At 45.3% G+C, this 23,581-nt stretch overlaps 1 protein-coding gene across 1 annotated transcript in view; it reads left to right on the top strand.

The window, feature by feature from the left end:
- LOC122541787 (eukaryotic translation initiation factor 4E-binding protein 2) overlaps window positions 1-20,336 on the top strand; it is a 30,700-nt gene extending 10,364 nt beyond the window's left edge. Inside the window, exons 2-3 of the mRNA XM_087982528.1 lie at window positions 10,387-10,578; window positions 15,835-20,336. Coding sequence (XP_087838654.1) covers window positions 10,387-10,578; window positions 15,835-15,866 — 224 coding nt within the window. The 3' untranslated portion in view covers window positions 15,867-20,336. The remainder of the gene's footprint in view (window positions 1-10,386; window positions 10,579-15,834) is intronic.
- The last annotated feature ends 3,245 nt before the right edge of the window (window positions 20,337-23,581 follow it).

The following is a 23,581-nucleotide window of genomic DNA, read 5'->3' as shown; positions in this document are numbered from 1 at the left end:
CACACGACCCTTTCCTCCCTGCCTGACAGGTACATACTTATCGAGGACACTCAATAGTTGCTCCTTGAACAAGCTCCACGTATCAATTGCGCCCTTCCGTGGAGCCTACTTTTCAAAGCCACGCATCCTAAGTCGTACCTCACCGCATCATAATTTCCCTGCCCCCAGCTATAACTCTTGCCCTGCAGTGCACACTTATCCCTCTCCATCACTAGAGTAAAAGTCACCGAATTGTGGTCACTGTCCCCAAAGTGCTCACCTACCTCCAATTCTAACACCTGGCCTGGTTCGTTACCCAGAACCAAATCCAGTATGGCCTCACCTCTTGTTGGCCTGTCTACATATTGTGTCAGGAAACCCTCCTGCACACATTGGACAAACACCGACCCATCTAACGAATTCGAGCTATAGCTTTCCCAGTCAATATCTGGAAAGTTAAAGTCCCCCATAACAACCACCCTATTACTTTCACTCTTCTCCTGAATCATCCTCGCAATCCTTTCTTCTACATCTCTAGGAGGCCTGTAGAAAACTCCTAACAGGGTGACCTCACCTTTTCTATTCCTAACCTCAGCCCAAACTACCTCAGATGGCGAGTCTTCATCCATCGTCCTTTCCACCGCTGTAATACTATCTTTGACAAGCAATGCCACACCTCCCCCTCTTTTACCCCCACCTCTGACCCTACTAAAACATTTAAACACTGGAACCTGCAACAGCCAATCCTGTCCCTATTCTACCCATGTCTCCGTAATAGCCACAACATCGAAATCCCAGGTACCAACCCACGCTGCAAGTTCACCTACCTTATTTCGTATACTTCTTGCATTGAAGTATACACACTTCAAGCCACTTTCCTGTTTACAGGCACCCTCCTTTGAGATTGATGCCATGTTCCTAACCTCCCTACACTCCAGGTCCTGCACCCTAAAGCTACAGTCTCGGTTCCCATGCCCCTGCAGAGTTAGTTTAAACCCCCCCCCCCAAGAGCACTAGCAAACCTCCCGCCAAGGATACTGGTGCCCCTCAGGTTCAGGTGTAGACCATCCTGTTTATAGAGGTCCCACCTTCCCCAGAAAGAACCCCAGTTATCCAGATACCGGAATCCCTCCCTCCTGCACCATCCCTGTAGCCACGCATTTAACTGTTCTCTCTTCCTATTCCTTGACTCTCTATCACGTGGCACGGGTAACAAACCAGAGACAACAACTCTGTTTGTTCTAACTCTGAGCTTCCAACCTAGCTCCCTGAAAGCCTGCCTAACATCCTCAGCTCTCTTCCTACCTATGTCGTTGGTGCCAATGTGGACCATGAGTTCGGGCTGCTCCCCCTCCCCCTTAAGGACCCGGAAAACACGATCAGAGACGTCACGTACCCTTGCACCTGGGAGGCAACATACCAAACGTGAGTCTCTCTCGCCCCCACAAAACCGCCTATCTGTGCCCCGAACTATCGAGTCCCCAATAACTATTGCTCTGCTCTTCTCCACCCTTCCCTTCTGAGCAACGGGGACAGGCTCCATGCCAGAGGCCTGAACTCCATTGCTTACCCCTGGTAAGTCGTCCCCCCCACAAGTATCCAAAACGGTATACTTGTTCTTGAGGGGAACGGCCGTAGGGGGTCCCTGCACTGGCTGCTTCCTCCCAGTTCCCCTCACTGTCACCCATCTGTCTGCAATCTTTGGAGTTACTACTTCCCTAAAGCTCCGATCTATGACCCCCTCTGCCTCCCGAATGATCCTAAGTTCATCCAACTCCAGCTCCAGTTTCCTAACACGGTCTTGGATCCTAGAACTCTGTGGGAAGCTCGGGAAGTGATTGCTGGGTCCCTTGCTGAGATATTTGTATCATCGATAGTCACAGGTAGGGACTAGAGGTTGGCTAATATGGTGCCACTATTTAAGAAAGGTGGTAAGGAAAAGCCAGGGAACTATAGACCGGTGAGCCTGTCAATGGTGGTGGGCAAGTTGTTGGAGGAAATCCTGAGGGACAGGATTTATATGTATTTAGAAAGGCAAGGACTGATTAGGGATAGTCAGTGTGGCTTTGTGCATGGGAAATTCTGTCTGACTAACTTGATTGAATTTTTTTGAAGTAAGAGGCTTGATGAGGGCACAGTGATGGACATGATCTATGTGGACCTCAGTTTGACGAGGTTCCTTGTACTAGACTGGTTACCAAGGTTAGACCTCTTGGAATACAGGGAGAACTAGCCATTTGGATACAGAACTGGCTTGAAGGTAAAAGTCAGAGGGTAGTGGTGAAGGGTTGCTTTTCAGACTGGAGGCCTGTGACCAATGGTGTGCCACAAGGATTATTGCTGGCTTCATCGCTTTTCGTCATATAAGCGATTTGGATATACGAGGTGTAGTTAGTAAGCTTGCAGGTGACAAATTGCAGTTTGCAAATTGGAGGTACAGTGCACAGTAAAGAAGGTTACCTATAGATGCTGCATAGATACTTATAAAATTCCAATAGAACTAGACAGGGTAAGCACAGGAAGATTGTTCTGATGACTAAGAACTCCAGAACCAAGGGTCTTGGTCTCAGGATGTAGAGCAGGCCATTTAGGACCAAGATGAGGGGAAATCTTTTCATCCAGAGAGTGGTGAGCCTGTTGAGTTCACTACCACAGAATATGGTTGAGGCCAAATCATTGAACATTTTCAAGAAAGCATTAGATATGGTTCTTGAAGCTAAAGGGATCATAGAATGTGGGGAGAAAGTGGGAGCAGGAGACTAAGTTAGATGATCAGCATGATTGAATTGTATAGCAGAGCAGGCTCAAAGGGCCGAATGGCCTACTCCTGTTCTTGGTTTCTGTTGCTGTGTTTATGTTTTAATATTCATTGTGTCCTTTGCTGTCAGGTACATGTTTTCATTGTGAAGGATTGAGAGGAAGGTGGCGTCAGTGAGATGGAGAGCAGGGGATGGTATCCTACTCTGTCTCTGGGGGTTAATGGTTGATAGGTCTCACAAGTTCACTTCGACACACAGGCACATCAGCACGCTGACTAAAAAATAACCAAGTGTGGGGCTGCAGTAGCCCCCCCTCTGCCGTGATCTTCTGGGAGTTGCAACCATGTGGAGCTTGCTCCAGGCCCCTCCATAAGGAGCAGGTGGCACATCTGCAAGCTCCCCAAGTTGTAAAACAGGGGACTCTCTAAAAATAAAAATACTGAGTTTGTTTTTAAAGCAATGACTGTGTACTCTAGAGGACTGGGAACTAATAATCAAGAGCAGTTTGTAGAACGAGAAAGTGCTGTTAGCTTCTTTGGGAGAGAAGAGAATTGCAATTTATTGGAGCGACTGAGCCTGTGGCACTGGTTTAATCTTGTGTTCATGTCTACTTAAATTATACTGCATTATGGGATTGCCATCTTGAGGAACAATAGCAGGTTAGATTAGTGTTTCCTGGGGATCATTCTGTGCCACAGTGCTCTATGTTACACAGAGTTTCTATATATGCAGTAGAATGACAATAAGACTGTGTGTGTGTATGTGGAGAGGTGGTGTTTGATATAATTTAGGGTTTGACCCTGCAGCATCCTGAAGAGATTTCTCCAGCCGTAGCATTTTCCATGCAAGGGAGTAAATTGACATGAAGTGAAAACTGTAGTGCTAGATTCAGACAGTCATTGGCACCACAGGAGACCATTCGAGTTTATACTGGCTCTCCACACAGCAATCCAGTCAGTTCCACTCGCCCAGTCCTCTCAATCCCCATTATTCTGCAGATTTACTTTGCATTTGTCCAATTTCCTTTTGCGAGTTCCAGCTCATTACTGCTTGCTGTATTTAGAAAGTACTCTCTTCCACTTAACTGGGCTCCATTTCAAATGCCTTGTTGGGCTTTCTACGAACTGCTTGGAAAATATAGCTTCTGGATGCAACTGAAGAATTTTGCTTCCTCCCTACTTCTTTACATGAAAACTGTCTCTCACTTGGAATCTTCGGTCTGTGTCCCTGGACCCTTTGTGCATCTAGAACCAGGGGAAAAAGCCTCAGAATAAAAGGCAAACCGTTTAGGACTGAGGAGGAGGAATATCTTTACTCAGACCGGCTGAATCTTTGGAATTCTCTTTCCCAGATGGTGTGGAAGCTCAGTAGTTAAGTAAGTTGGAGTTGGAGATTGACAGATTTCTAGTTACTAGACAACAAGGAATATGGGGATAAACCATAGACTTTTACAGCACAGAAGGTGGCCATTCAGCGTATCATGTTGGCCAACAAGATCTGACTACACTGATCCTATTTTCCAGCTTTAGGCCCATAACCTGGAGGCTACAGCAATGCAAGTGAATAACTAAACACTGCTCAAGTATTGAGAGTTTCTGCTAGTGTTTCAGGCAGTATGTTATAGACACACGTCCACCCTGTCAGTGAAAAACTTTCTCCTCCACTCTCTTAGCCTTCTAACTGAAGCCCGATGCCCCAGTTGTTGTCTCTACAAATGGAAAACATGCCTTCCTATCCACCGTCGAGAGTGTGGTGCTGGAAAAGCATAGCAGGTCAGGCAGCATCCGAGGAGCAGGCGAATCGACGTTTCGGGCATACGCCCTTCATCAGGAATGAGGCTTATGAGCCGGGGTGCTGAGAGATAACTGGGGAGGGGGGGGTGGGTAGGGCTGGGGTGAAGATAGGGGAGAAGGCGATAGGTCAGAGAGGAGGGTGGAGCGTATAGATCGAAAAGAGGGTGGTGCCGAGTTGGAAGCTTGGAACTGGGATAAGGTGGGGGGAAGGGAAATTAGGAAACTGGTGAAATCCACATTAATGCTGAGTGGTTGCAGGGTCCCGAGGCAGAAGATGAGGTGTTCTTCCTCCAGGCGTCGGGTGGTTAGCGTTTGGCGATGGAGGAGGCCCAGGATCTGCATGTCCTTGGTGGAGTGGGAGGGGGAGTTGAAGTGTTCAGCCATGGGGCGGTAGTTCCTATCCACTGTTCCTGATATTTTGATACAACTCGATCTGATCCCCTTTCAACCTTCCCTGCTCCAAGGGAAATAACCCCAGTCTTTCCTTAAAGCTCAGACCCTGGGGCCCAGGCAGCATCCTGGTAAATCTCCTCTTCACTCTCTCTCTAGTGCAGTCACAATGTGGTGACTGGATCTGCACACAATATAATCTCTCGTTGTGGCTTGACCAGCATTTTACACAGTTCCAGCATAATCTTCCTGGTCTTGTATTCTCTGCCTCTGCTAATAAAGGCTGGTATCCCACGTGCATTCTTAGCTACCTTATGTACCTGCTCTGCTACTGTCAGGATCTGTGGGTAAGCACATCAAGGTCCCCCTGGTCTTCAATGCTTTACAGAGACTTACCATTCATAGTGTGATACCTTGTCTTGCTAGCCCTTCCCAAGTATATTACCTTTGACCAGTCTGGGTTTAATTCCATTTGTCACTGCTCAGTCCACCTAACCAGTCCATCTATATCTTCCTGAAGTTTACAGCTACCCTCCCCACTATTTACCACCTGACAAATTTCATGTCATTCATGAAATCCTTGATGATATTCCCCAAGTTTTAAGTCCAAATCATTTCAAACTGCAAAGGCCCCAGCAGTGAGCCCTGTGGAGTCTCAACTGGATAGAGATTTTCAGTCACAGAAACTTCCCCCTCCCATCACCCTCTGCTTCCTGCCTCTCGGCCAGTTTTGGAACCAACATTGCACTTTCTCTTGGATTCCATTGGCTCTTACTTTCTTGACCAGTCTGCCATGAGGGGCCTTGTCCAAAGCCTCACTGAAGTCTGTGTAGACTGTATCAAATGCACAACCCTCGTGAACCCCCCCTGGTTCCCTCCTCAAAAACGTCAAATCAAGTTTGTCAAAACACCTTGCTTTAACAAATCCATGCAGATTATCCCTGTTAAGCTGTGTGTCCCCAAGTGCAGATATATTCTGTCCCTCCGAATTTCTCATTATCAAGGTTAGAGTGTCAGTTAATTTCCTGGAGACAACAACTGGCGGGATAATGTTAAGAGTCCTCACCCATTGGTACAGAGGAGTTGAAAATTGCAGCCGGTGCCTCTGACGTCTCCTCTCTCACCCCTTTCAAAGGCTGTGGATTTCTCCATCTTGAAGGCTGCTGAATCCACGAGTACCTACTCCCACACCCTGCCCCCTGACATCAAAGGTTCTTGGTCCTAGCCTTTGTCTCTATGGAAACATATGTGCCATGTATTCTCGCTGTCTCACCTCGAATACTACCCCACTGCTCTACCACCGTTTTTAAGTAGCTTCTCCAGTCCACTTAGGTCGAGTTGTATCTTAATAAAATTATCCTTCCTTCAGTTGCGAGCCTTTATTCTTGGCCCATCTTCTTCCTTTTCCATGACAATCCTAAATCTAACTGAGTTATGGTCACTATCTCAACTGATGTGCCTTCTACCTGTCTGGGCTCATTTCCAAGTATTAGGTCCAGAACTTCCCACTCCCATGGGCTTTCTAAAAACTGGTTGAAAAAACTTCTACAATTTAAGAATTTTCTTCTCTCTTTACCTTTGGGCGACACAGTGGCTTAGTGGTTAGCACTGCTGCCTTACGGCGCCAGGGACCTGGGTTCGATGTGGAGTTTGCACATTCTCCCCGTGTCTGCGTGGGTTTCCTCTGGGTGCTCCGTTTTCCTCCCACAGTCCAAAGATGTGCAGGTCAGGTGAAACGCCGTGCTAAATTGCCCATAGTGTAGGCTATTAGTCAGGGTAGAGGGAATGGGTCTGGGTGGGTTACTCTTCGGAGGGTCGGTGTGGACTTGTTGGGCCAAAGGGCCTGTTTCCACACTGTAGGGATTCTAATTCTAATTTGAACCCTCCTTGTCAGCATTAGGAACCCTCCCACTCCTGTGAGGATGTCGATTGCTTTCCTGTTCAGACGTAAGCTGTCCGAACCACCCCCTTTCCACCTGTCTGGACTCATTTCCAAGTATTAGGTCCAGAATGCCCATTCCAATGGGCTTTCTAAAAACTGGTTGATGGTAGGATTTCAGTTCCATTTAAAAAAAATCTAATAATGGCCATAAAACGACTGTTGATCGTCTGAAAATCTAATACCTGGTCTGGCCTACATGTGACTCCAGACCTGTAGCAATGTGGCTGACTCTTAACTGCCCTCTAGCCAATTAGAGATGGACAATAAATGCTGGCCTAACCAGTGACGCCCTCGTCCTGTGAGTGAACAAGAAATAATTAAGGAGCGTTAGCACCCATTTGTTAAAGGACAGACCTCGATGAATCTGATACCTTGACGAAGTAAAAACAGAAGGTTAATGAAGGGTTTTGTTTAAATTTATCCATGGGAGTTGGATGTTGCTAGCCTGGCTTTTTATTACCCATTCCCAGTTGCTCTGGAATAGGTGATAGTGAGTTACCACCTTGAACTGCTGCACTCCATCCAATGTGAATGTGCCCACTGTTCTGTTAGCGAGGGAGCTGCAGGGACTTGACCCAGCCACCGTGAATGAATGACTTGTATCCAAGTCAGGATGGTGAATGATTGGAGGGCAGCTTGCACTTGGTGGTGCAGTGTATGTGCTGGTCTTGTCCTTATGGGGTGCGGAGATTGAGAGTTTGGGAGGGGTTGTTGTTAATGGATTGTTAAAGTGCATCCTGTAGATGGTGCACACTGCTGCAACTATGCATTGCTGGTAGAGGGAGTGAACGTTGAAGGTGGTGGATAATTGTTTTTCAGACTGTAGAGTGGTAGACAGTGGTGTTCCCTCACAGTCAGTGCTGGGATTACTGCTTTAGTTGCTACATATAAATGATCTGTAAATTGAAATACGGGGTAAAATTTTGAAGTTTGCAGTTAATACCAGTTTGGGGCTGGATTCAGGGCCTGCCCCCTTTCTGTACCTGTGGTGGACACCATGGGGCTGTGCAGTGGACAGCAGACTTGTATAGCACTGTTAACATCATAAAACATCATTGGTACTTCACAAGCATTGAGGTGTTATTAGGTAAGATGACCAAATATAGAGAGAGGTTTTAAGGAGTGGCAAAAAGGAGGGAAAACAAGAGGTGCAGAATCTCTGATCTTGCCAGCTGATAGGATGCCCCAGTGGTCGAGCAGTTTAAAACTGGGAGTTGGTTAAGAGGGCAGATAGGGAGAGCTAAAGATCTTTGAGTGTGTGGGGCTAGAGGAGACTGACTTACTGCCCCTGATTTTGAAAGGGAAACTGATTCTAATGAAAGCCGAAAGAACTGCGGATGCTGATCTATAAAACTTGTCATTGAATGGAGTGTGTATATGTGAACTTTTAAGATTCTTGCGCCTTTTGGCAGGAAGGTAACAATACAAGGCAGTGTGTGTGAATGGTTAATGATCATTATGGGTGTTTTACTGCTTTGGTTACTGAGTGGTTGTGAATGTTTGTTTAAAAATATCAAATCTGGATTACTTGTATCGTGAGACTAGGGGCACTAAAATTACTGCATGTGCCTTGACAGGTGTCACTGTAGCCTCGCCTGTGACTGGTGAGCAATTTTTCTATTGAACACTGCTGCTGTAGTTAACCAGAGAGGTTAGGCCTTAGGCTAAGGAGTGAACAATATGCAGGTCACTGGGTGAGGCTGCTGAAAACGAGGTGTGAGTTGTGGAATCTCAGCCAAGAAGGTGACCACTCAAATCATTATGTCTGTACGTGCCTTCTGATTGGTTAGTATGTTTGTCCTGTGAAGTCCTGACAAACTTTCCCAATTTTCTTTGGAAAGCTCCTTCACCTTCTGACACTCAGTATTTTAGATCGCACAAAGCCGCTGAATTGAATAATTTACTATATTTCCCATTTCCCTCTGCTTCAAGGGTTTGTGACCTTAAATCCGTGTCCTCTGGTTCCAAAGTGCACCTCAATGGAAATTGCTTTCTGCCTAAATATCCTTTTCAAACCCCTGCACATCACTCTGCTCAGCCCCAAGGAGCTCACTGCAGTTTCTTGTAGCCTTTTCAAGTTCCAAATACCACGGCATCTGTGGCCAATTAGGACAGAAACAGCAGGTATTTGGGAACACCATGGCCTGCATGTTCCCCTCCAAGTCAGTCACCATTCTGACTTGGAAATACGTCACTATTCCTTCATTGTCATTGGGACAAAATTGGCGATATAATGTTTCAGTGGTTAACACAGCTGCCTCACAGCGCCAGGGACCCGGGTTTGATTCCAGCCTCAGGCGACTATCTGTCTGTGTGGAGTTTGCATGTTCTCCCCGTGTCTGAGACCTTTCTTCGGGTGCTCTGGTTTCCTCCCACAGTCTAAAGTGGTGCAGGTTTGGGTGGATTGGCCATGCTAAATTGCCCATGGTGTTCAGAGATGTGCAGGCTAGGTGGGTTAACCATGGGAGATGCAGGGTTACAGGGATAGGATAGGGGTGTAGGTCTGGGTGGGATGCTCTCTTTGGAGAGTCAGTGTGGGCTTGGTGGGCCGAATAACTTGTTTCCACGTCATAGGCATTCTATGATTCTATCCCCTTTCTGCCCCTCACTTCCCATTTCTAGGCAGTGGTCTAACTCTGATTCCCAATTCCATTCCCCAGGCTGGGTGGATTAGCCATGGGGGATATAGAGTTACAAGGAGGGGGGGGGGATATGGATGGAGTGATCTTCGGAGGATTGGTGTGGACTCGATGGGCTAAATGGCCTGCTTCCACTTGAGGGATTCTATGAAAATACTGAAATTCATTAACTGCATTGTAGGTGACCATACACCAGATGGACTGCAGTAATTCTCAAAAGCTGTGCTCACCACCACCTTCCATAAGGCAGTTAGGGGTAGGACTACATCCCTTCAAAGAACAAGAAATACTAAGTCTCTCAGCACTGGTACCACCACTGGCATATGGCTACTCTGCGGGTTCTCTAAGTCCTTGATTTTGTTTTCCAAAAGGATGAATAAACAATGTCTGATCTCATTATGCTTATTAAAGTTGGTGATCGTATTGAAGCACATGAAATCCTGAGGGAACTTGACAGACTGGATGCTGAAAGGACATTTCCCATTGTGCAAGAAGCTGCAACAGATTCAAAATAAAGGATCTCCCATTTAAGACAGAGGAGAATTTTCTTGGAATGCCTTAGGACATGAAATTCTTTTGTTTTTTAACATGTCAGTAGATTCTTGTGAAGAAGAGTTATTGGTTCCCAAGGATGTGCTGGGAATACGGAATTGAAGCCATAAGCAAATTGATTATTATCTTAATGGCAGATCAGGCTTGAGGGGCCAAACGGCCTACTCCTTTTTAATTCATGCGTTTGTATGTTCTTGAAACGTCATGATTTGTTTTTAATGTAATAGATGTGCTGCCTTAAAACACACAAGGGGATGGGAAACCGGTTTAGACCTCCTTGTGTGAATTTAATTTGGTATATCCTCCTGTGATGTTTGTTTAATTCCTTTCAGGAACCCGGATAATTTACGATCGGAAGTTTCTGATGGAGTGTCGCCATTCCCCAGTTGCCAAGACCCCTCCCCGTTATCTCCCGCACATCCCAGGTGTGACCACGCCTGGCACTGCCGATGATGCCAAGGTAGAAGCGAACGACTCTGGCCACTGTGCTGATAACAACAACCGCGAGAGGAAGGCAGCTGCTGGTGAGATTAAATTATATTTAAGAATGACTGCAGTTAAATCTGATTTTAATCTTAATATTTATGAAGCAGAAATGATGAGTGATGCCAAGAACCAGTATGGATTAACAGCATCCAGGTGCAGTTAACACACTCACTCATCTGTATAACCATACTCATAATTACTGTATTTGCTTTTCATTATTTGGTAATATAGAATGACAGTATTGCTGGAAAAAGCACTAATTTTGTCAAAGCTGTTTGTTTTGCACTTGTCAAGATAAATTGGCAAGAAATACCAACGTAAAGGGAAGACAACATTTCTATTTTTAAATTTTTTGTTTGTTTTTCTTTTACCAGGAAGATAGGAAAACACCCGGGTGGCCAGTGACAAACACTGCCCTTCACATCAAAGGGCAATGCTGTGTGATCAAAACAGTGAGGGGGAGGGTAGGGACTAAATCAAAATAGAATTGGAGGGAGAAATGATGCACTCCACTCCCTGCGGCGCCCACCTCTCCCTGAACAACTCCAGGGTGTTGGTCGACACCGAAGACAACATTTCTATTGTGTGAGAAAAGAGTACTGATTGGTTGACAAATGCACTGTGATTAGTAGAGGTGCAGCCTTGGAGAATGTGCCAGTTCATTATGATTGACAGTTAATTGCCACATTTGGTTTCAGTTTTAAATCACGCACTTTAACTCTGGTCAAGGCATTGCCTCGAAAAATGAACCTGAGCGTGGCTGTCATCTGTTTTGTGAGGTTGAAACAGGCGCAATGTATGTACAATTTATTTATATCTGCAAAGAACAAGGGCCTGTGTATGAATACAGGTAGTTTCCAGCACAGGCAAGTATGTGACGCTGCAATTCCAACTGAATCCGAAATTGTTTCAGTCTAATTCTTTTGGACGCATTTGTGAAATCGTCGTATTGTCAAATCCTACTGAATGTCAGGTGCTGTCATGAGAGTTTTGCAAGTGCAGCTGGTAAGTCCGGTCAGTTCCCAAAAATTGCTAGTTCCCAAAAGTAGCACAGATCAAACTCTTTGCACTCCTATATTGTGTCTTTAGTCTGATTGCACGCTCTCCTTTTGTCTTAACTCTTGCCCATTTTACCAAACCATGTCTCCTTTTCTATAACCTCCCCCCAAGTTCGCTCCCTACTTGGACATCTCCTCTTGGACTATGAATATTTTCTCTTGACTTGAGAAATCTCCACACCACTAGGATTTCAACACTCTCTTTTTCCTTGTTTGGTAATAATTGGAGGTTATGGGCCTAGTACCATTTCAGCCAGACAGAGCTAAACTTACACTTATTCCTATTTATCCACCAAACCACTAATATACGGAAAGGTTGTGAGAGTAGGAGTAGGCTATTCGGCTCCCTGAGCCTGCTGTTCCATTCACTGAGATGGTGGCTGATTTGATTATGGCCCTAGCCTCCCTTTTTTTCTGTTTCCTAATCTCGTAATCTTTGTCTGTCAAAACTCTGTCCAACTCAGTGTTGAATGACCTGGCTTCCACTCCTCTCTGTGGTAGAGAATTCCAAAGACTAAAGGCTGTGTGAGGGAAGAAATTCCTCCCCCTCCCCATCTTGAATGTAAGAAACCCCTGATTTTTAGATTAGATTCCCTACAGTGTGGAAACAGGCCCTTCGGCTCAACAAGTTCACATTGTCCTTCTGACCAGTAACCCACCCAGACCCATTTCCCTCTGACTAATGCACCTAACACTACGGGCCATTTAGCATGGCCAATTCACCTGACCTGCACATCTTTGGACTGTGGGAGGAAACCGGAGCACCCAGAGGAAACACACGCAGACAATTGCCCAAGGCTGGAATCGAACCTCGGTTCATGGTGCTGTGAGCCCTAAATCTTTAAACTGTATGCCTGAATTGTTAGAGATTCTCTCATCCCTCCCCCATCGTGAAGCAGGTGTCCTTTCAGAATCCATCCCTCAAGCTCCCCACCTTCCCAAAATGTGGTAGAACCAATTTGTTGAAAATCTGTATTTGAAAAGGAGAAAATCCAGCATCCGTTCAGAAAGTTTGAAGCTTTGTCATTAGCCCCAAGTGTAGCAGTCACTAAGGAAGGTGGAAAGTCAGTATGGACCAGGGTGGACTCATTGGTAGATTATTCTACTTACACTAGAATAATTCTAACTTTTGTTTAGCAAAGTTATGGAGTGATGGTGTAACTTTTTTATTTCCCCTTTGCTCATTCCTTCTAAATAAGTAAATAACAATATAGCTGAAATAAACTTCTGTGGAATTTTGTGCTTAGGCAATCTTTCCAGCTTCACGTCTTTCTCCAGTGTTCCAGCTCCTCTCCAACTCTTAACTCCCTCTGCCTTCCGAATTCCTCTGTCTTGCTTCTTATCTGTCCTTCAAGCTCACTCGTTTGGATCCAATCTTCATTTATTTGTTCAAACCGTTGCCCTGAGTGCCCTTTATTACACAGGGTAAATCACCTTCAACTACCAGCTATGTTTCAGGGTATTAAATGTCAGCATGTGAGTTCAGAGAAGCAGTAACTAAACCAGCCCCTCAACCCTGCTTCATCATTTAATAATATTATGGCTGATCTGAATGTGACCTCAACCACACTATCCTGCTGAACGCTGATCTCCTGTCACTCCCTTGTCAGTCAAACTCTTTAAACAGGAGAAAGTGAGGACTGCAGATGCTGGAGATCAGAGCTGAAAATGTGTTGCTGGAAAAGCGCAACAGGTCAGGCAGCATCCAAGGAGCAGGAGAATCGACGTTTCAGGCATAAGCCCTTCTTCGGGCATAAGCCCTTCAGCCCTTCTTCCTCATTCATTTAAGAAAGAGTTGGATAGAGCTCTCAAAGATAGTGGAATCAAGGGTTATGGAGAGAAGGCAGGAACAGGATACTGATTAGGAATGATCAGCCATGATTATATTGAATGGCGGTGCAGGCTCGAAGGGCTGAATGGCCTACTCCTGCACCTATTGTCTATTGTCATTCCTGAAGAAGGGCTTATGCACAAAACGTCGAATCTCCTGTTCCTTGGCTGCTGCCTGACCTGCTGCACTTTTCCAGCAACACATTTTCAAACTCTTTAAACAGTAAACTTTTAGTACAGCCACAGCTGTATAAAGGAAGGCAGATTCATGAAGTTACCCTCCCCCACCATATACATTACATGTGTTTTCCGAACGGTATCTATTTTGTACCTGGGGGTAAGAGCACAAATTGGCCTCAGCTCATAGAAGCGAGAGAGCAGTTAAAAATCACATAACACCAGGTTATAGTTCAACAGGTTTATTTGGGAGTACTAGGTTTCGGAGTGCTGCTCTTTCATCAAGTAACTGTGGAACAGGATAACACTTTCAAATAAGCCCGTTGGACTATAACCTGGTGTTGTATGATTTTTAACTTTGTCCACCCCAGTCCAACACCGGCTCCTCCACATCATCTCTATCAGAAGGTTATGGGCTCAAGATTTAGAGACTGAAGCACACCAGCTCAGTTGAAAGAGTGTTGCACTGAGTTTCTACTGTACTGCCTTCTAGATACAACATTAAACCTGACCTTTAATTCAGCTCCTCAGGTGAATATTGATGATTCCCCCTGAAGAAGAGCAAAGGAGTTCTGCACAGTAACCTGGCCGCTTTCTCTTTTCAATCCTTCAGCCAGCATCAGAAGCAAAATGCTACAGATGCTGGAAAGCTGAAATAAGCGAAGAGCATCGAAATAGGAAACGAAACGTGAACCTTTTTTTCTGGCTGCTGCCAGATATGCTGAGTATTTCTATCAAGTTCTGTTTTATCATCAAAGCAGGATTCTCTGGATGTTTATCTCATCCAGGGGTAGCGCAGTGACTCAGCACTGCTGCCTCACATCAACAGGGACCCGGGTTTGATTCCAGCCTCGGGCAACTGCCTGTGTGGAGTTTACACGTTCTCCCCGTGTCTATGTGGGTTTCCTCCGGATGTTCCGGTTTCCTCCCACAATCCAAAGATGTCCAAATTAGGTGGATTAGTAGCAAATGCAGGATTACAGGGATAGGGTGAGGGGTCTGGGTGGGATGTTTTTTTGGAGGGTCGGTGTAGACTCGATGGCCGAATGGTCTCATTCCGCACTGCAGGGATTCTGTAATTCTATGTTTGCGATATCTTGCTCTACCAATGTCAAAAGAGAGGCTTGGATGTAAATGCCCCAATGCTCTCTGTGGCTGGTTGGTTGTAATGGCAGAGGCTGGACTGTGTACAGTGATCCCTTGGCACCACCAGTTTGGTTCCATAGCAAGTACTGTTTTTGTTACATCTGTGAACTCACGCAATGGGGTGACTGAGAGAAGTGGCAGCTAATGTTGGTACATGTGGGTTTGGCATGAGGCTTGAACCCAATCACTATCTGAACCAGAGAAGGGACCTGACATTTCTTGCATCAATACCTGCACTAGTGACTATGCCATCCATAACTAATTAGCCGTGAGCTGGTGTAGAATGTCCTGAGGATGTGCAATTTACTACGTAAATGCAAAATTCAATTCCTCAAACTCTCAGTAAGGTATGTGTCTAAACTTAGTCAAGGGCCATTAAGCCTATAATGTGGGCCTGGGCCCCACTGTTACTGGGTAAGTATTGCACTGAAAGAGCTTTTGAATTTATATAGCGCCTTTAGTGACCAAAGTGGTTTACACCCAATTAATCACTTACTTTCTTTTGAAAGTGCAGGCGCTGTTTTAAAGTGGGGAACCAATGTGCCGCATAGCCATTTTCCACAAACAGCAACAGAATAAATTGTTTGTTTTTTAGCGATCAAAGGATATAGAGATGACATGGGAAATTGACATTGAGTTGGATGATTGGTCATGATGTGGCAGGCTTGATGGGCTGAATGGCCTACCCCTTTGCCTCTGTTTAGTAATGTTGGTTGACAGTTAAATGCTGGTTGACACACTGGGAAAGCTTCCTTTGCTCTACTTTGAAATAGTCCCAAGAACAGGTGTGACGGAGGCTTAATGCCTTAACCGAAAGGTATCCATGCCTCTTGGCAACATGTCCACTCAGTGCTTCACAGCAGTGCCAACCTAGATGTTTGTGCTGGAGTAGGACTTGAACTTGCAACCTTCTGGCAAGAGTGCCACCAGTGGAGCCAAGGTTGCAGTTTTGTAGCAGTTGTGAGATTTATCCCTTTTACTTTAGGTTTAAGCTGCCCTTCTTACCTTTCCTCCTCGGATTCCACTTAAGCTCGTTAAGGCACCAGAATATTGACCCGTAACTCTCTCTCTCTCTCTTTCTAGGGGATGATGCTCAGTTTGAGATGGATATCTAAGTTCTCCGTGTGCTGACTCCACTTCTAGACGCTTTGACCTGGCCTGCGATTCTGAACACCTGAGGCCTCTGCAGTGATACACAGGCTCCCCTGAAATCTGCCAAAAACAAAAGTTAAAACCAATAAGTTTAACCTGTGGCCAAGTAATTAATTCTGCAACATTCACACTTTGGCCACATGACGGTGAATCATTTTTTTTTTGCAACCAGACAAGTTGGTCCCAATTTTCTGCTAAATTCTTGGAAATGATGAAGAGGGGTGGGGTGGGGATGGGAGAGAAAGAGAGACCCTTTTGTTTTGGGAGAAAGGTGAAAGTTTTTTTTGTCAAAGAACAAACGAGAGTTCTTAAGCAATTTGTACACAAAGCCATATCGGAGCAGTTCCCTAACACAGCAAGACCTGAGAGCTGAGAATAATATCTCACTTTTAAAATTGGAGGTTTGCAAAGGGGTTTGGTACAAAGCCATAATGTTGTTCACAGTTTTGGGGAAGAATGTTGTTCTGAGTTCTACACACCCCTGCGCAAGAGCTCCTTGCTTAATTATTTGAATTATAATCCATTGAACTCCTAAGCTTTGTTTTGTCTTAGGCTAAATATTCCCCAGGTTTTTATTTTAAAGCAATTCACGAAAGCATCGCCTCCTTTAATGTTCTGGCTGCTTTGTCCCAATGCTCTTTGCATTCAGGATGGGACACACACTGCATGCGCTTTAGTTCTGTAATGGGTGACTATGCTGGACTTGGAAAGCTGTGTGTTACTGAGTGTCTCAGCCCCCAATTAGCAGGAGTGAGGTGTATGTGCTTGGCAAAGTCCACAGTTACCAACAGATGACACTGCCAACTGTGAGCTATTGTCTTTCTACAGCCGCCACCAATCGGTTGTTACGATTTGCCAACCTTTGTTTACTGTTGGATGAAAATGAATGGACCTATCTTGTTATTTATTTACTGAGCTTGGTAGTTGCTTGAATTGTGGGATTGGTTTCTATGTACTGCCAGGCTAAGGCCAGGTCCCAGGAGCAAGTGGAGATTTGCAGTATTTCTTCTTTACTTCCTTCATCCGCCCCCTTCCCCCCACCCCCCAAACACCAAAAATAAAAGGATTTTTGTGTAACGTTTTTCCACACTTGAGCGTTTTGGGTTGGTGAGGTTTAGTGTTTATGAATTTGACAAGTTAGGATTATTCACAGCCAGCGATCCAAAGCTTGGTCCTGGAGAGCAGCTTCTAAAGGTCAGGAGACTAACTTTGGAAGGTGCAATTCCACCTTGGCATTGCCTGCACTGGGCTGCTAGGCTTCAGTGATTTTTGCTTTTAAGCACGTTTTTTTGATTTCAAAATAAAGGCAGCAGGAAAAGTGCAACAGACCATTAGTGATGGCAAGCAGCAGATGGGTTAGCTCTTAAAATGGATTTACTCTGGTTTAGAACTTTGATCTTGGATCAGAGCACAGAAACATTGAATGTTCCTGTGTATCAGCTGTCCATCTAAGTTTACCATGTATGCAGTTCCTTATTCCTTTTTTTCCAAAGTGGCACATTCTTTCTTAAAGTATTTGAATGATTTGTGGGAGAAAGTTCCACTTTCGTTTCTTATCTGGTGAGCTTTCAGCCTTCCTCTCTCTCTGTTTATCCCTCACTGCCAGTGTTTCTATCAGTTTCTGTGTGCTTTGTCAGCTCCAGCATGTAGTTTTTCTCTCTTTTTTTAAACAAAAATCCCAGAGACTGCAGACGCTGGAAATCAGAAACAAAATCAGAAATTTCTGGAGAAACTCCAGCAGGTCTGGCAGCATCTGTGGAGAGAAGGTAGAGTTAACGTTTCAGGTCCAGTGACCCTTCCTCAGAATGGTTCTGAAGAAGGGGAGCTGGACCTGAAATGTCTCTTTTTCCAAGAGTTTCTGATTTTGTTTGTCATTTTTCTCTGAATGGTGGGGGTGGGGGGGAGGTTTTTTAGCAAAGTCTCATTGCTAGAACTTAATAAAAATTTATAAAATCACCTGCTCGGGTAGTTTGAGATGGGATCAACTCAACTGGCCAACAAAACAATCAAGTTGTGTGGTAAATTGTTTTATTTTTTAGCACGTATAATTTTGGTCAATCAGTTGTGTTTTTCTCCTTTAACCAGTGGAAGGGATCCTGGAACCATGACTTTTCTGATTGTCCTGGCATAGAAATGGAGTTTGCTGCCACTTTTATACAGCAGCCTTTTCTCTGTTGAGGCTTTCAACCATCATTCTGGGCCATGTTCAAACAGTGTTTACACCATAACCTTAGTAGGTATTAACCGATGGTGATGTGTGCACACACCTCCAAACCATCCAACTCTTGCTTGGTGATTTTTTTTTTTTAAAAACCAGTTGGGGTTTACTTCCCCCTCCTGTCATTTTCTCTGAGTTCAGGGCATCATGCCAGTGTTAGTGCCCCTACTGCCTCCTTGGCTGGGTTTGGCGAATGTGACATTGTGCCGGGGGTCTTTGCACAGTGTCACATGAGACAGAGCGGAGCTTTCTCCTGTGTACTAACCCTGTTGCCCTTCCTCCTAAATGATAGCGATCATCATGTGGGGTGGGTATTGAAGCTGGTCTGCCCTGTGTGTAGATCTGCCCCAATACCACCAGGGTCATCACTGCCATGGGTCAGTCTGCACTCACTGGTGCTCCCCTTATAAAGTCCAGAAGGTGTCTGGGAGAGAATTTTCTATTCTGAACCCAATCCTCTGCCTCTCCTAGCATTCGCTGTTTACTGCCTGTAAGTAAAAACTCATCCTACTCTCATCCTATTGCTTCAGTGTACATCGGGACTACTCTGAGAAGCTAATGCCAGCCAGTACTGAACGTCCACTATGCACTGCAACGTTGCTCTTGTGTTTATATCATTTATCAGCTGATTAAACTGGTTCCTTTCCTTTCTGCCGTACAGCCCCATTAAGGCAGTTATTGTGTTGCAGGCCTTCAGTGCCCCCTCCCCGTCTCCCCACTTCGCCTCCCATTCCTCAATAGTGAACATTGGTCTTAAAGCTGGAGTAGGCCATTCAGCCCCACGGGTGTGCTGCACCATTCACTTGGATCACAGCTGATCATCATTGGGGTAACGACCCCGCATTCCTGTGTGCCTCTTCTTCCCCCTCCCAGTAGCTCCCTGAGTCCCTTGACCATCAAAAATCCCTCTAACTAAGTCTTGAATAAATTTAATAACTCAGTTCCCCCCATCACAGCTCTCTGTTGAAAAGAATGCCCCAGACTGATGATGCTCTGAGAGAAGAAATGTTTTCTCCTCTATGCCTCAGAAAGGGTGATGTCTTATTTTTGAACTCTGTCCCATAGTTCTGGTCTCCGTCAGAAGAGGAAGCATCCTTTCTCCACCTGCCCTGTCCACCATCGCTGAAGATCTCTTTCTTCTGAACACCAGTGGGTAAAGGGTCCAACACTTCTCCACAAGATAAACTCCAATGTCTCAGTTTTTCAAGTCCCGGCCAGACAGGGAAGGCTCCCGATGTAATTGGTCCTGGTGTTAGCTGTCCTCAGCTGGCGTTCTGACTGTTGGACCTTGGTAGGTAGCATCAGTATTCTTGAACTTGTGACAGTGGGTTGTACCACAACTTCCTCGTTCCTCATCACTGATCCTGAGAATGTGAAGGATGAGCGGGATGGGATGCTGGTTTACCGTGATCCCCTCATGGGCAAGCCAATGATCAGCGTCTTGGGTTTAGATACTGAAGGTCTTGAGGAAACGTTGCCTGTGCTGCCATTCTTCGGACACCAAGGGCAGAACTGTAGCAGTTCCACCTTTTGTACCAATGCTAGGTCCCAGTGAATAGCAGTCTGCGCACTCCAGTAGCCCATAGTCATATGATGGCAGGAATAGCTCAGGCAAGTGGGGAGGGCCAACAAGATTTATCTGGTACGATAGGGGGGGGGAGGGGAGGAGAGGAATGTGTCCAGGGAGTCCACCTGTTCCCTGCCACACTGTCTCAGTTCTAGTCTCTAATTATGTGAAATCTGAGGCACTGGTAAAGCAGAAACTTGGGCTTACTCTATGTAGACTTTGACCTGCTCCAGGAAATGAGCATACTTGGCAAACTCCTGTTCAGAGTGACGTTCCTGGAGATCGCATCACATGACCTCCCCTTCCATTCCCAACAGAACGGACCAGGTTGAAAAACAAAGCTTTTTCCCATAATGAATGGAAGTGCTTGGAAATTTCAAAAGAAAGTAATGTTTTCATTCCCCTGGGATATTCACAACACTGCCCTTACTTTGAATTCCTTAGTCAATTGGTGGCACCTCCATTCTCCTGACACCCCCTCATTTTGTCCCCCACTCTTCATTAAATCACATCTGTTGGCAGGCTATGTACGGTTGGGTGTTGCTGTATGTTGGTACTACATGGATTTATCACCGATGGCAAAAAAAAACTTTCTTTGTATGGAATAATGTTTCCAAAAAACAATAAACTTTATCCTTTTATATTGTGTTCAGAGCTGGAGTGCAGTTTCTCGTGATTTTCAAATAGTTTTGCACATTTAAAAGCATTGAATTGTTTGGAAGTAGGGCACTACAGAATCCTCAGCTCGAATTGCAGAATTGTTATAGCACCAACTAGTTGAAGCCATTCAGCCTGCCGTATCTCTGCCAGCTCTCTGAATGAGCAATGCTCATAATGGCGTTCCCTGCCGCATTGTCGGCCTACGTTCTTCCTTTAACAGATAACAATACAATTTCCCCCTTTGCACCCTGACTTGAATCTTCTTCCACCCCACACTCTGCCAGCAAACTCCAGAGGCCAAATGCTGGCTGTGTGAAAGTTTTCTCCTCTGTTTCTGTTGCTGCTTTTGCTTTAAACCTGTAATCTCTGCTCCTGCTAATGTAAAGAGTTTCTTCCCCTTGATTCTGTCCAGGCTCCTCATGATTATGAGCTCCTTGATCAAATCGCAGCTTTCTCTTTCTCCAGGAAAATAGCTCCAGCTACTCCAGTCTATCCATGTCACTGAAGTTGCTCAGTCTTGGAACCATTCCTCTGAATCTTTTCATCTCTCTAATCCTAACTAACTCTCTAACCCTAATCTTTTTTGTTTCTTCCATTCTTCCATAACTGCACTGGGTGGAATTGAGAGTGTGTAAGGTTGCAGATTCCTGGTCTCTTCAGCTATCCCTGATGAAGACAGCCTGAGGTTTTCCCTCTTGTTTGAAGGCTTGCTGTTCTGACAGTGCAGCAGTCCCTCTGTACCACGCTGAGGTGTCAATAACGTGATATGGAGCAGGATTTGTACCAATTACCTTCTAACTGAAGGATTACCTGCTCTGTTACTATTCATCGAAGGATTAATGAGCCTGGAGATCAGGAACACACCCTTGTCATTAATGGTCTCAGACCTTTTTACATTTACCCTGTCATGGCAGAAAGTCTCAGCCTAAGCCGCACCACATCAGAAAGTCAGAACCTCTGACAATGCAACACTCTATGGAAACGTCAGCTCGCACCCATGGACCAGCATCCAAGATGATGGCTTCACTGCTGAGTGGAGCTGACAATCTAGAGTCATAGGGGTCTACAGTATTGAAACAGGACCTTCGGCCTAACTTGTCCATGCCACCCAGCTTTCACAATTTAACCTAGTGGGTGGCACGGTGGCACAGTGGTTAGCACTGCTGCCTCGCAGCGCCAGAGACCAGGTTCAATTCCCGCCTCAGGCGACTGACTGTGTGGAGTTTGTACGTTCTCCCCGTGTCTGCGTGGGTTTCCTCCGGGTGCTCCGGTTTCCTCCCACACTCCAAAGATGTGCAGGTCAGGTGAATTGGCCATGCTAAATTGCCCGTAGTGTTAGGTAAGGGGTAAATGTAGGGGCATGGGTGGGTTGCGCTTCGGCGGGGCGGTGTGGACTTGTTGGGCCGAAGGGCCTGTTTCCACACTGTAAGTAATCTAATCTAATCTAATCTAAAAAAAACCTAGTCCCCTTTGCCTGTATGGATATGGATTAGTCCGTATCCCTCCATACCTATTCCGTCCAGGTACCTGTCAGAATGTTTCTTAAATAACAAAATTGTACTGCCCTCCTCCACCACCTCTGGCAGCCTGTTCTAGACACACTCTGCCCTCTATGTGGAAACATTCGCCCTCTGGATTTATTTGTATGTCTCCTCCCTCTCCTTAAACGTATATGTTACAGTTTTAGGCTGCCCTACCATGGGGAAAAACTGTCGGCTATCAACTTATCTATGCCTCTCGTGATTTTATATACCTCTATGGTCATAGTCCTACAGCACAGAGATAGGCCCTTTGGCCCAAACTGGTCCACGCCGACCAAAATGTCCATCCACACTAATCCCATTTCCCTGCACTTGGCCCATATCCTCCTAATCCTTTCCAATCCATGTATTTGTCCAAATGCCTTTTAAATGTTGTTAATGTACCCACCTCAACCATTTCTGCTGGCAGCTCATTCCATGTGCGTGCCACCGTGTTAAAAAAAAAAGTTTCCCCTCAGGTTCCCTTTTATTCTTTCCTCTCTAACCTTAAAACTGATGCACTCTAGTCCTCGATTCCCCAAGCCTGGGAAAAAGGCTGAGTGCATTCATCCTATCCATGCCTCTCATTATATTATGCACCTCTATAAGGTTCCCCCTCAATCTCCGACACTAAAGAAAAAAGTCCTAGCTTGACCAACCTCTCCCGATAACTTAGACCATTGAGTCCGAGCAACATTTTTGTAAATTCCCCTGCACTCTTTCCAGTTTAATGATATGCTTTCTATAACGAGGTGACCAAAACTGAACACAATACTCCCAAGTGTGGCCTCACCAACATCCTGTATAACTGCAACATAACTTCCCAACTTCTATACTCAGTGCCCTGACTGATGAAGGCTGATGTATCAAAAGCCCCCTTCACTGCCATTTCTACCTCTGAGTCTGCTACTCACTGGGGAAGAAAGTTCCAGTCTATCCAACTTCCTTATAACTCAAACCTTCCAGTCTAGCTAGCATCCTAGTATATCTTTTCTACACTTTGGTAGAAGACAATGATTTACAGAGGCTAAGGTGCCGTTTGTGGCTCCTCAGTCAGTTATAACCTTTACTAGTAATCAAAAGGTTGCCAAGCCAATTCTGCAGCAATAAGTAAGGATCTAGGCTAACAATTAAATATAGTATTGAGGGAGTGCTGCACTGGCAGATTCTCTTTCAGATCAATTCATTAAACCAAGACCCCATGTGTGGATATAAACAGTCCCATTGGCATAACTCAAGGACATAAGGGCATTCTTCCACTGTACTTATCAATGATCTGCTCTAAATAGACGAAGAGTGTGTGTGTGTTAGAATTTTCCTTGCATTAAGTTCTTACCTCTGCATTAGCTATTACTATGGAATGGTTTAGTACTGGATAAATTGCACTTCAATCATTTCAAAATTGTTCAAAAAGCTGGGAAGGGGGTGGGTGGAAGTGCATCACTTTCTGATCAGCTCTACAATTTAATGGGCCATCTCTTCTGTTCGAGATAGTGTGATGTGGTAGAGTTTGCCCTCTCCAAGTTAACTAACTTAAGATTTCCCCACAGATTTGGATTTAAGGTGACAGCAAAAGGGAGCCATTTGATCATGCCACATAAAAACAGTTCAGAGAAAAAAAAAACATTGTTTGGGGAAAATGAGTGTAGTGGTGATGTGTTACTGGACTTTAATCCAGAGGAGTGGACTAGAAACACAGGTTCAAATTACACC

This window comes from Chiloscyllium plagiosum, unplaced genomic scaffold (assembly GCF_037043375.1).
Source record: "Chiloscyllium plagiosum isolate Xiang-an unplaced genomic scaffold, Cpla_swu_hap1 HiC_scaffold_43, whole genome shotgun sequence".
Taxonomy (NCBI): domain Eukaryota; kingdom Metazoa; phylum Chordata; class Chondrichthyes; order Orectolobiformes; family Hemiscylliidae; genus Chiloscyllium; species Chiloscyllium plagiosum.
This window is presented reverse-complemented; position numbering and strand designations above follow the sequence as displayed.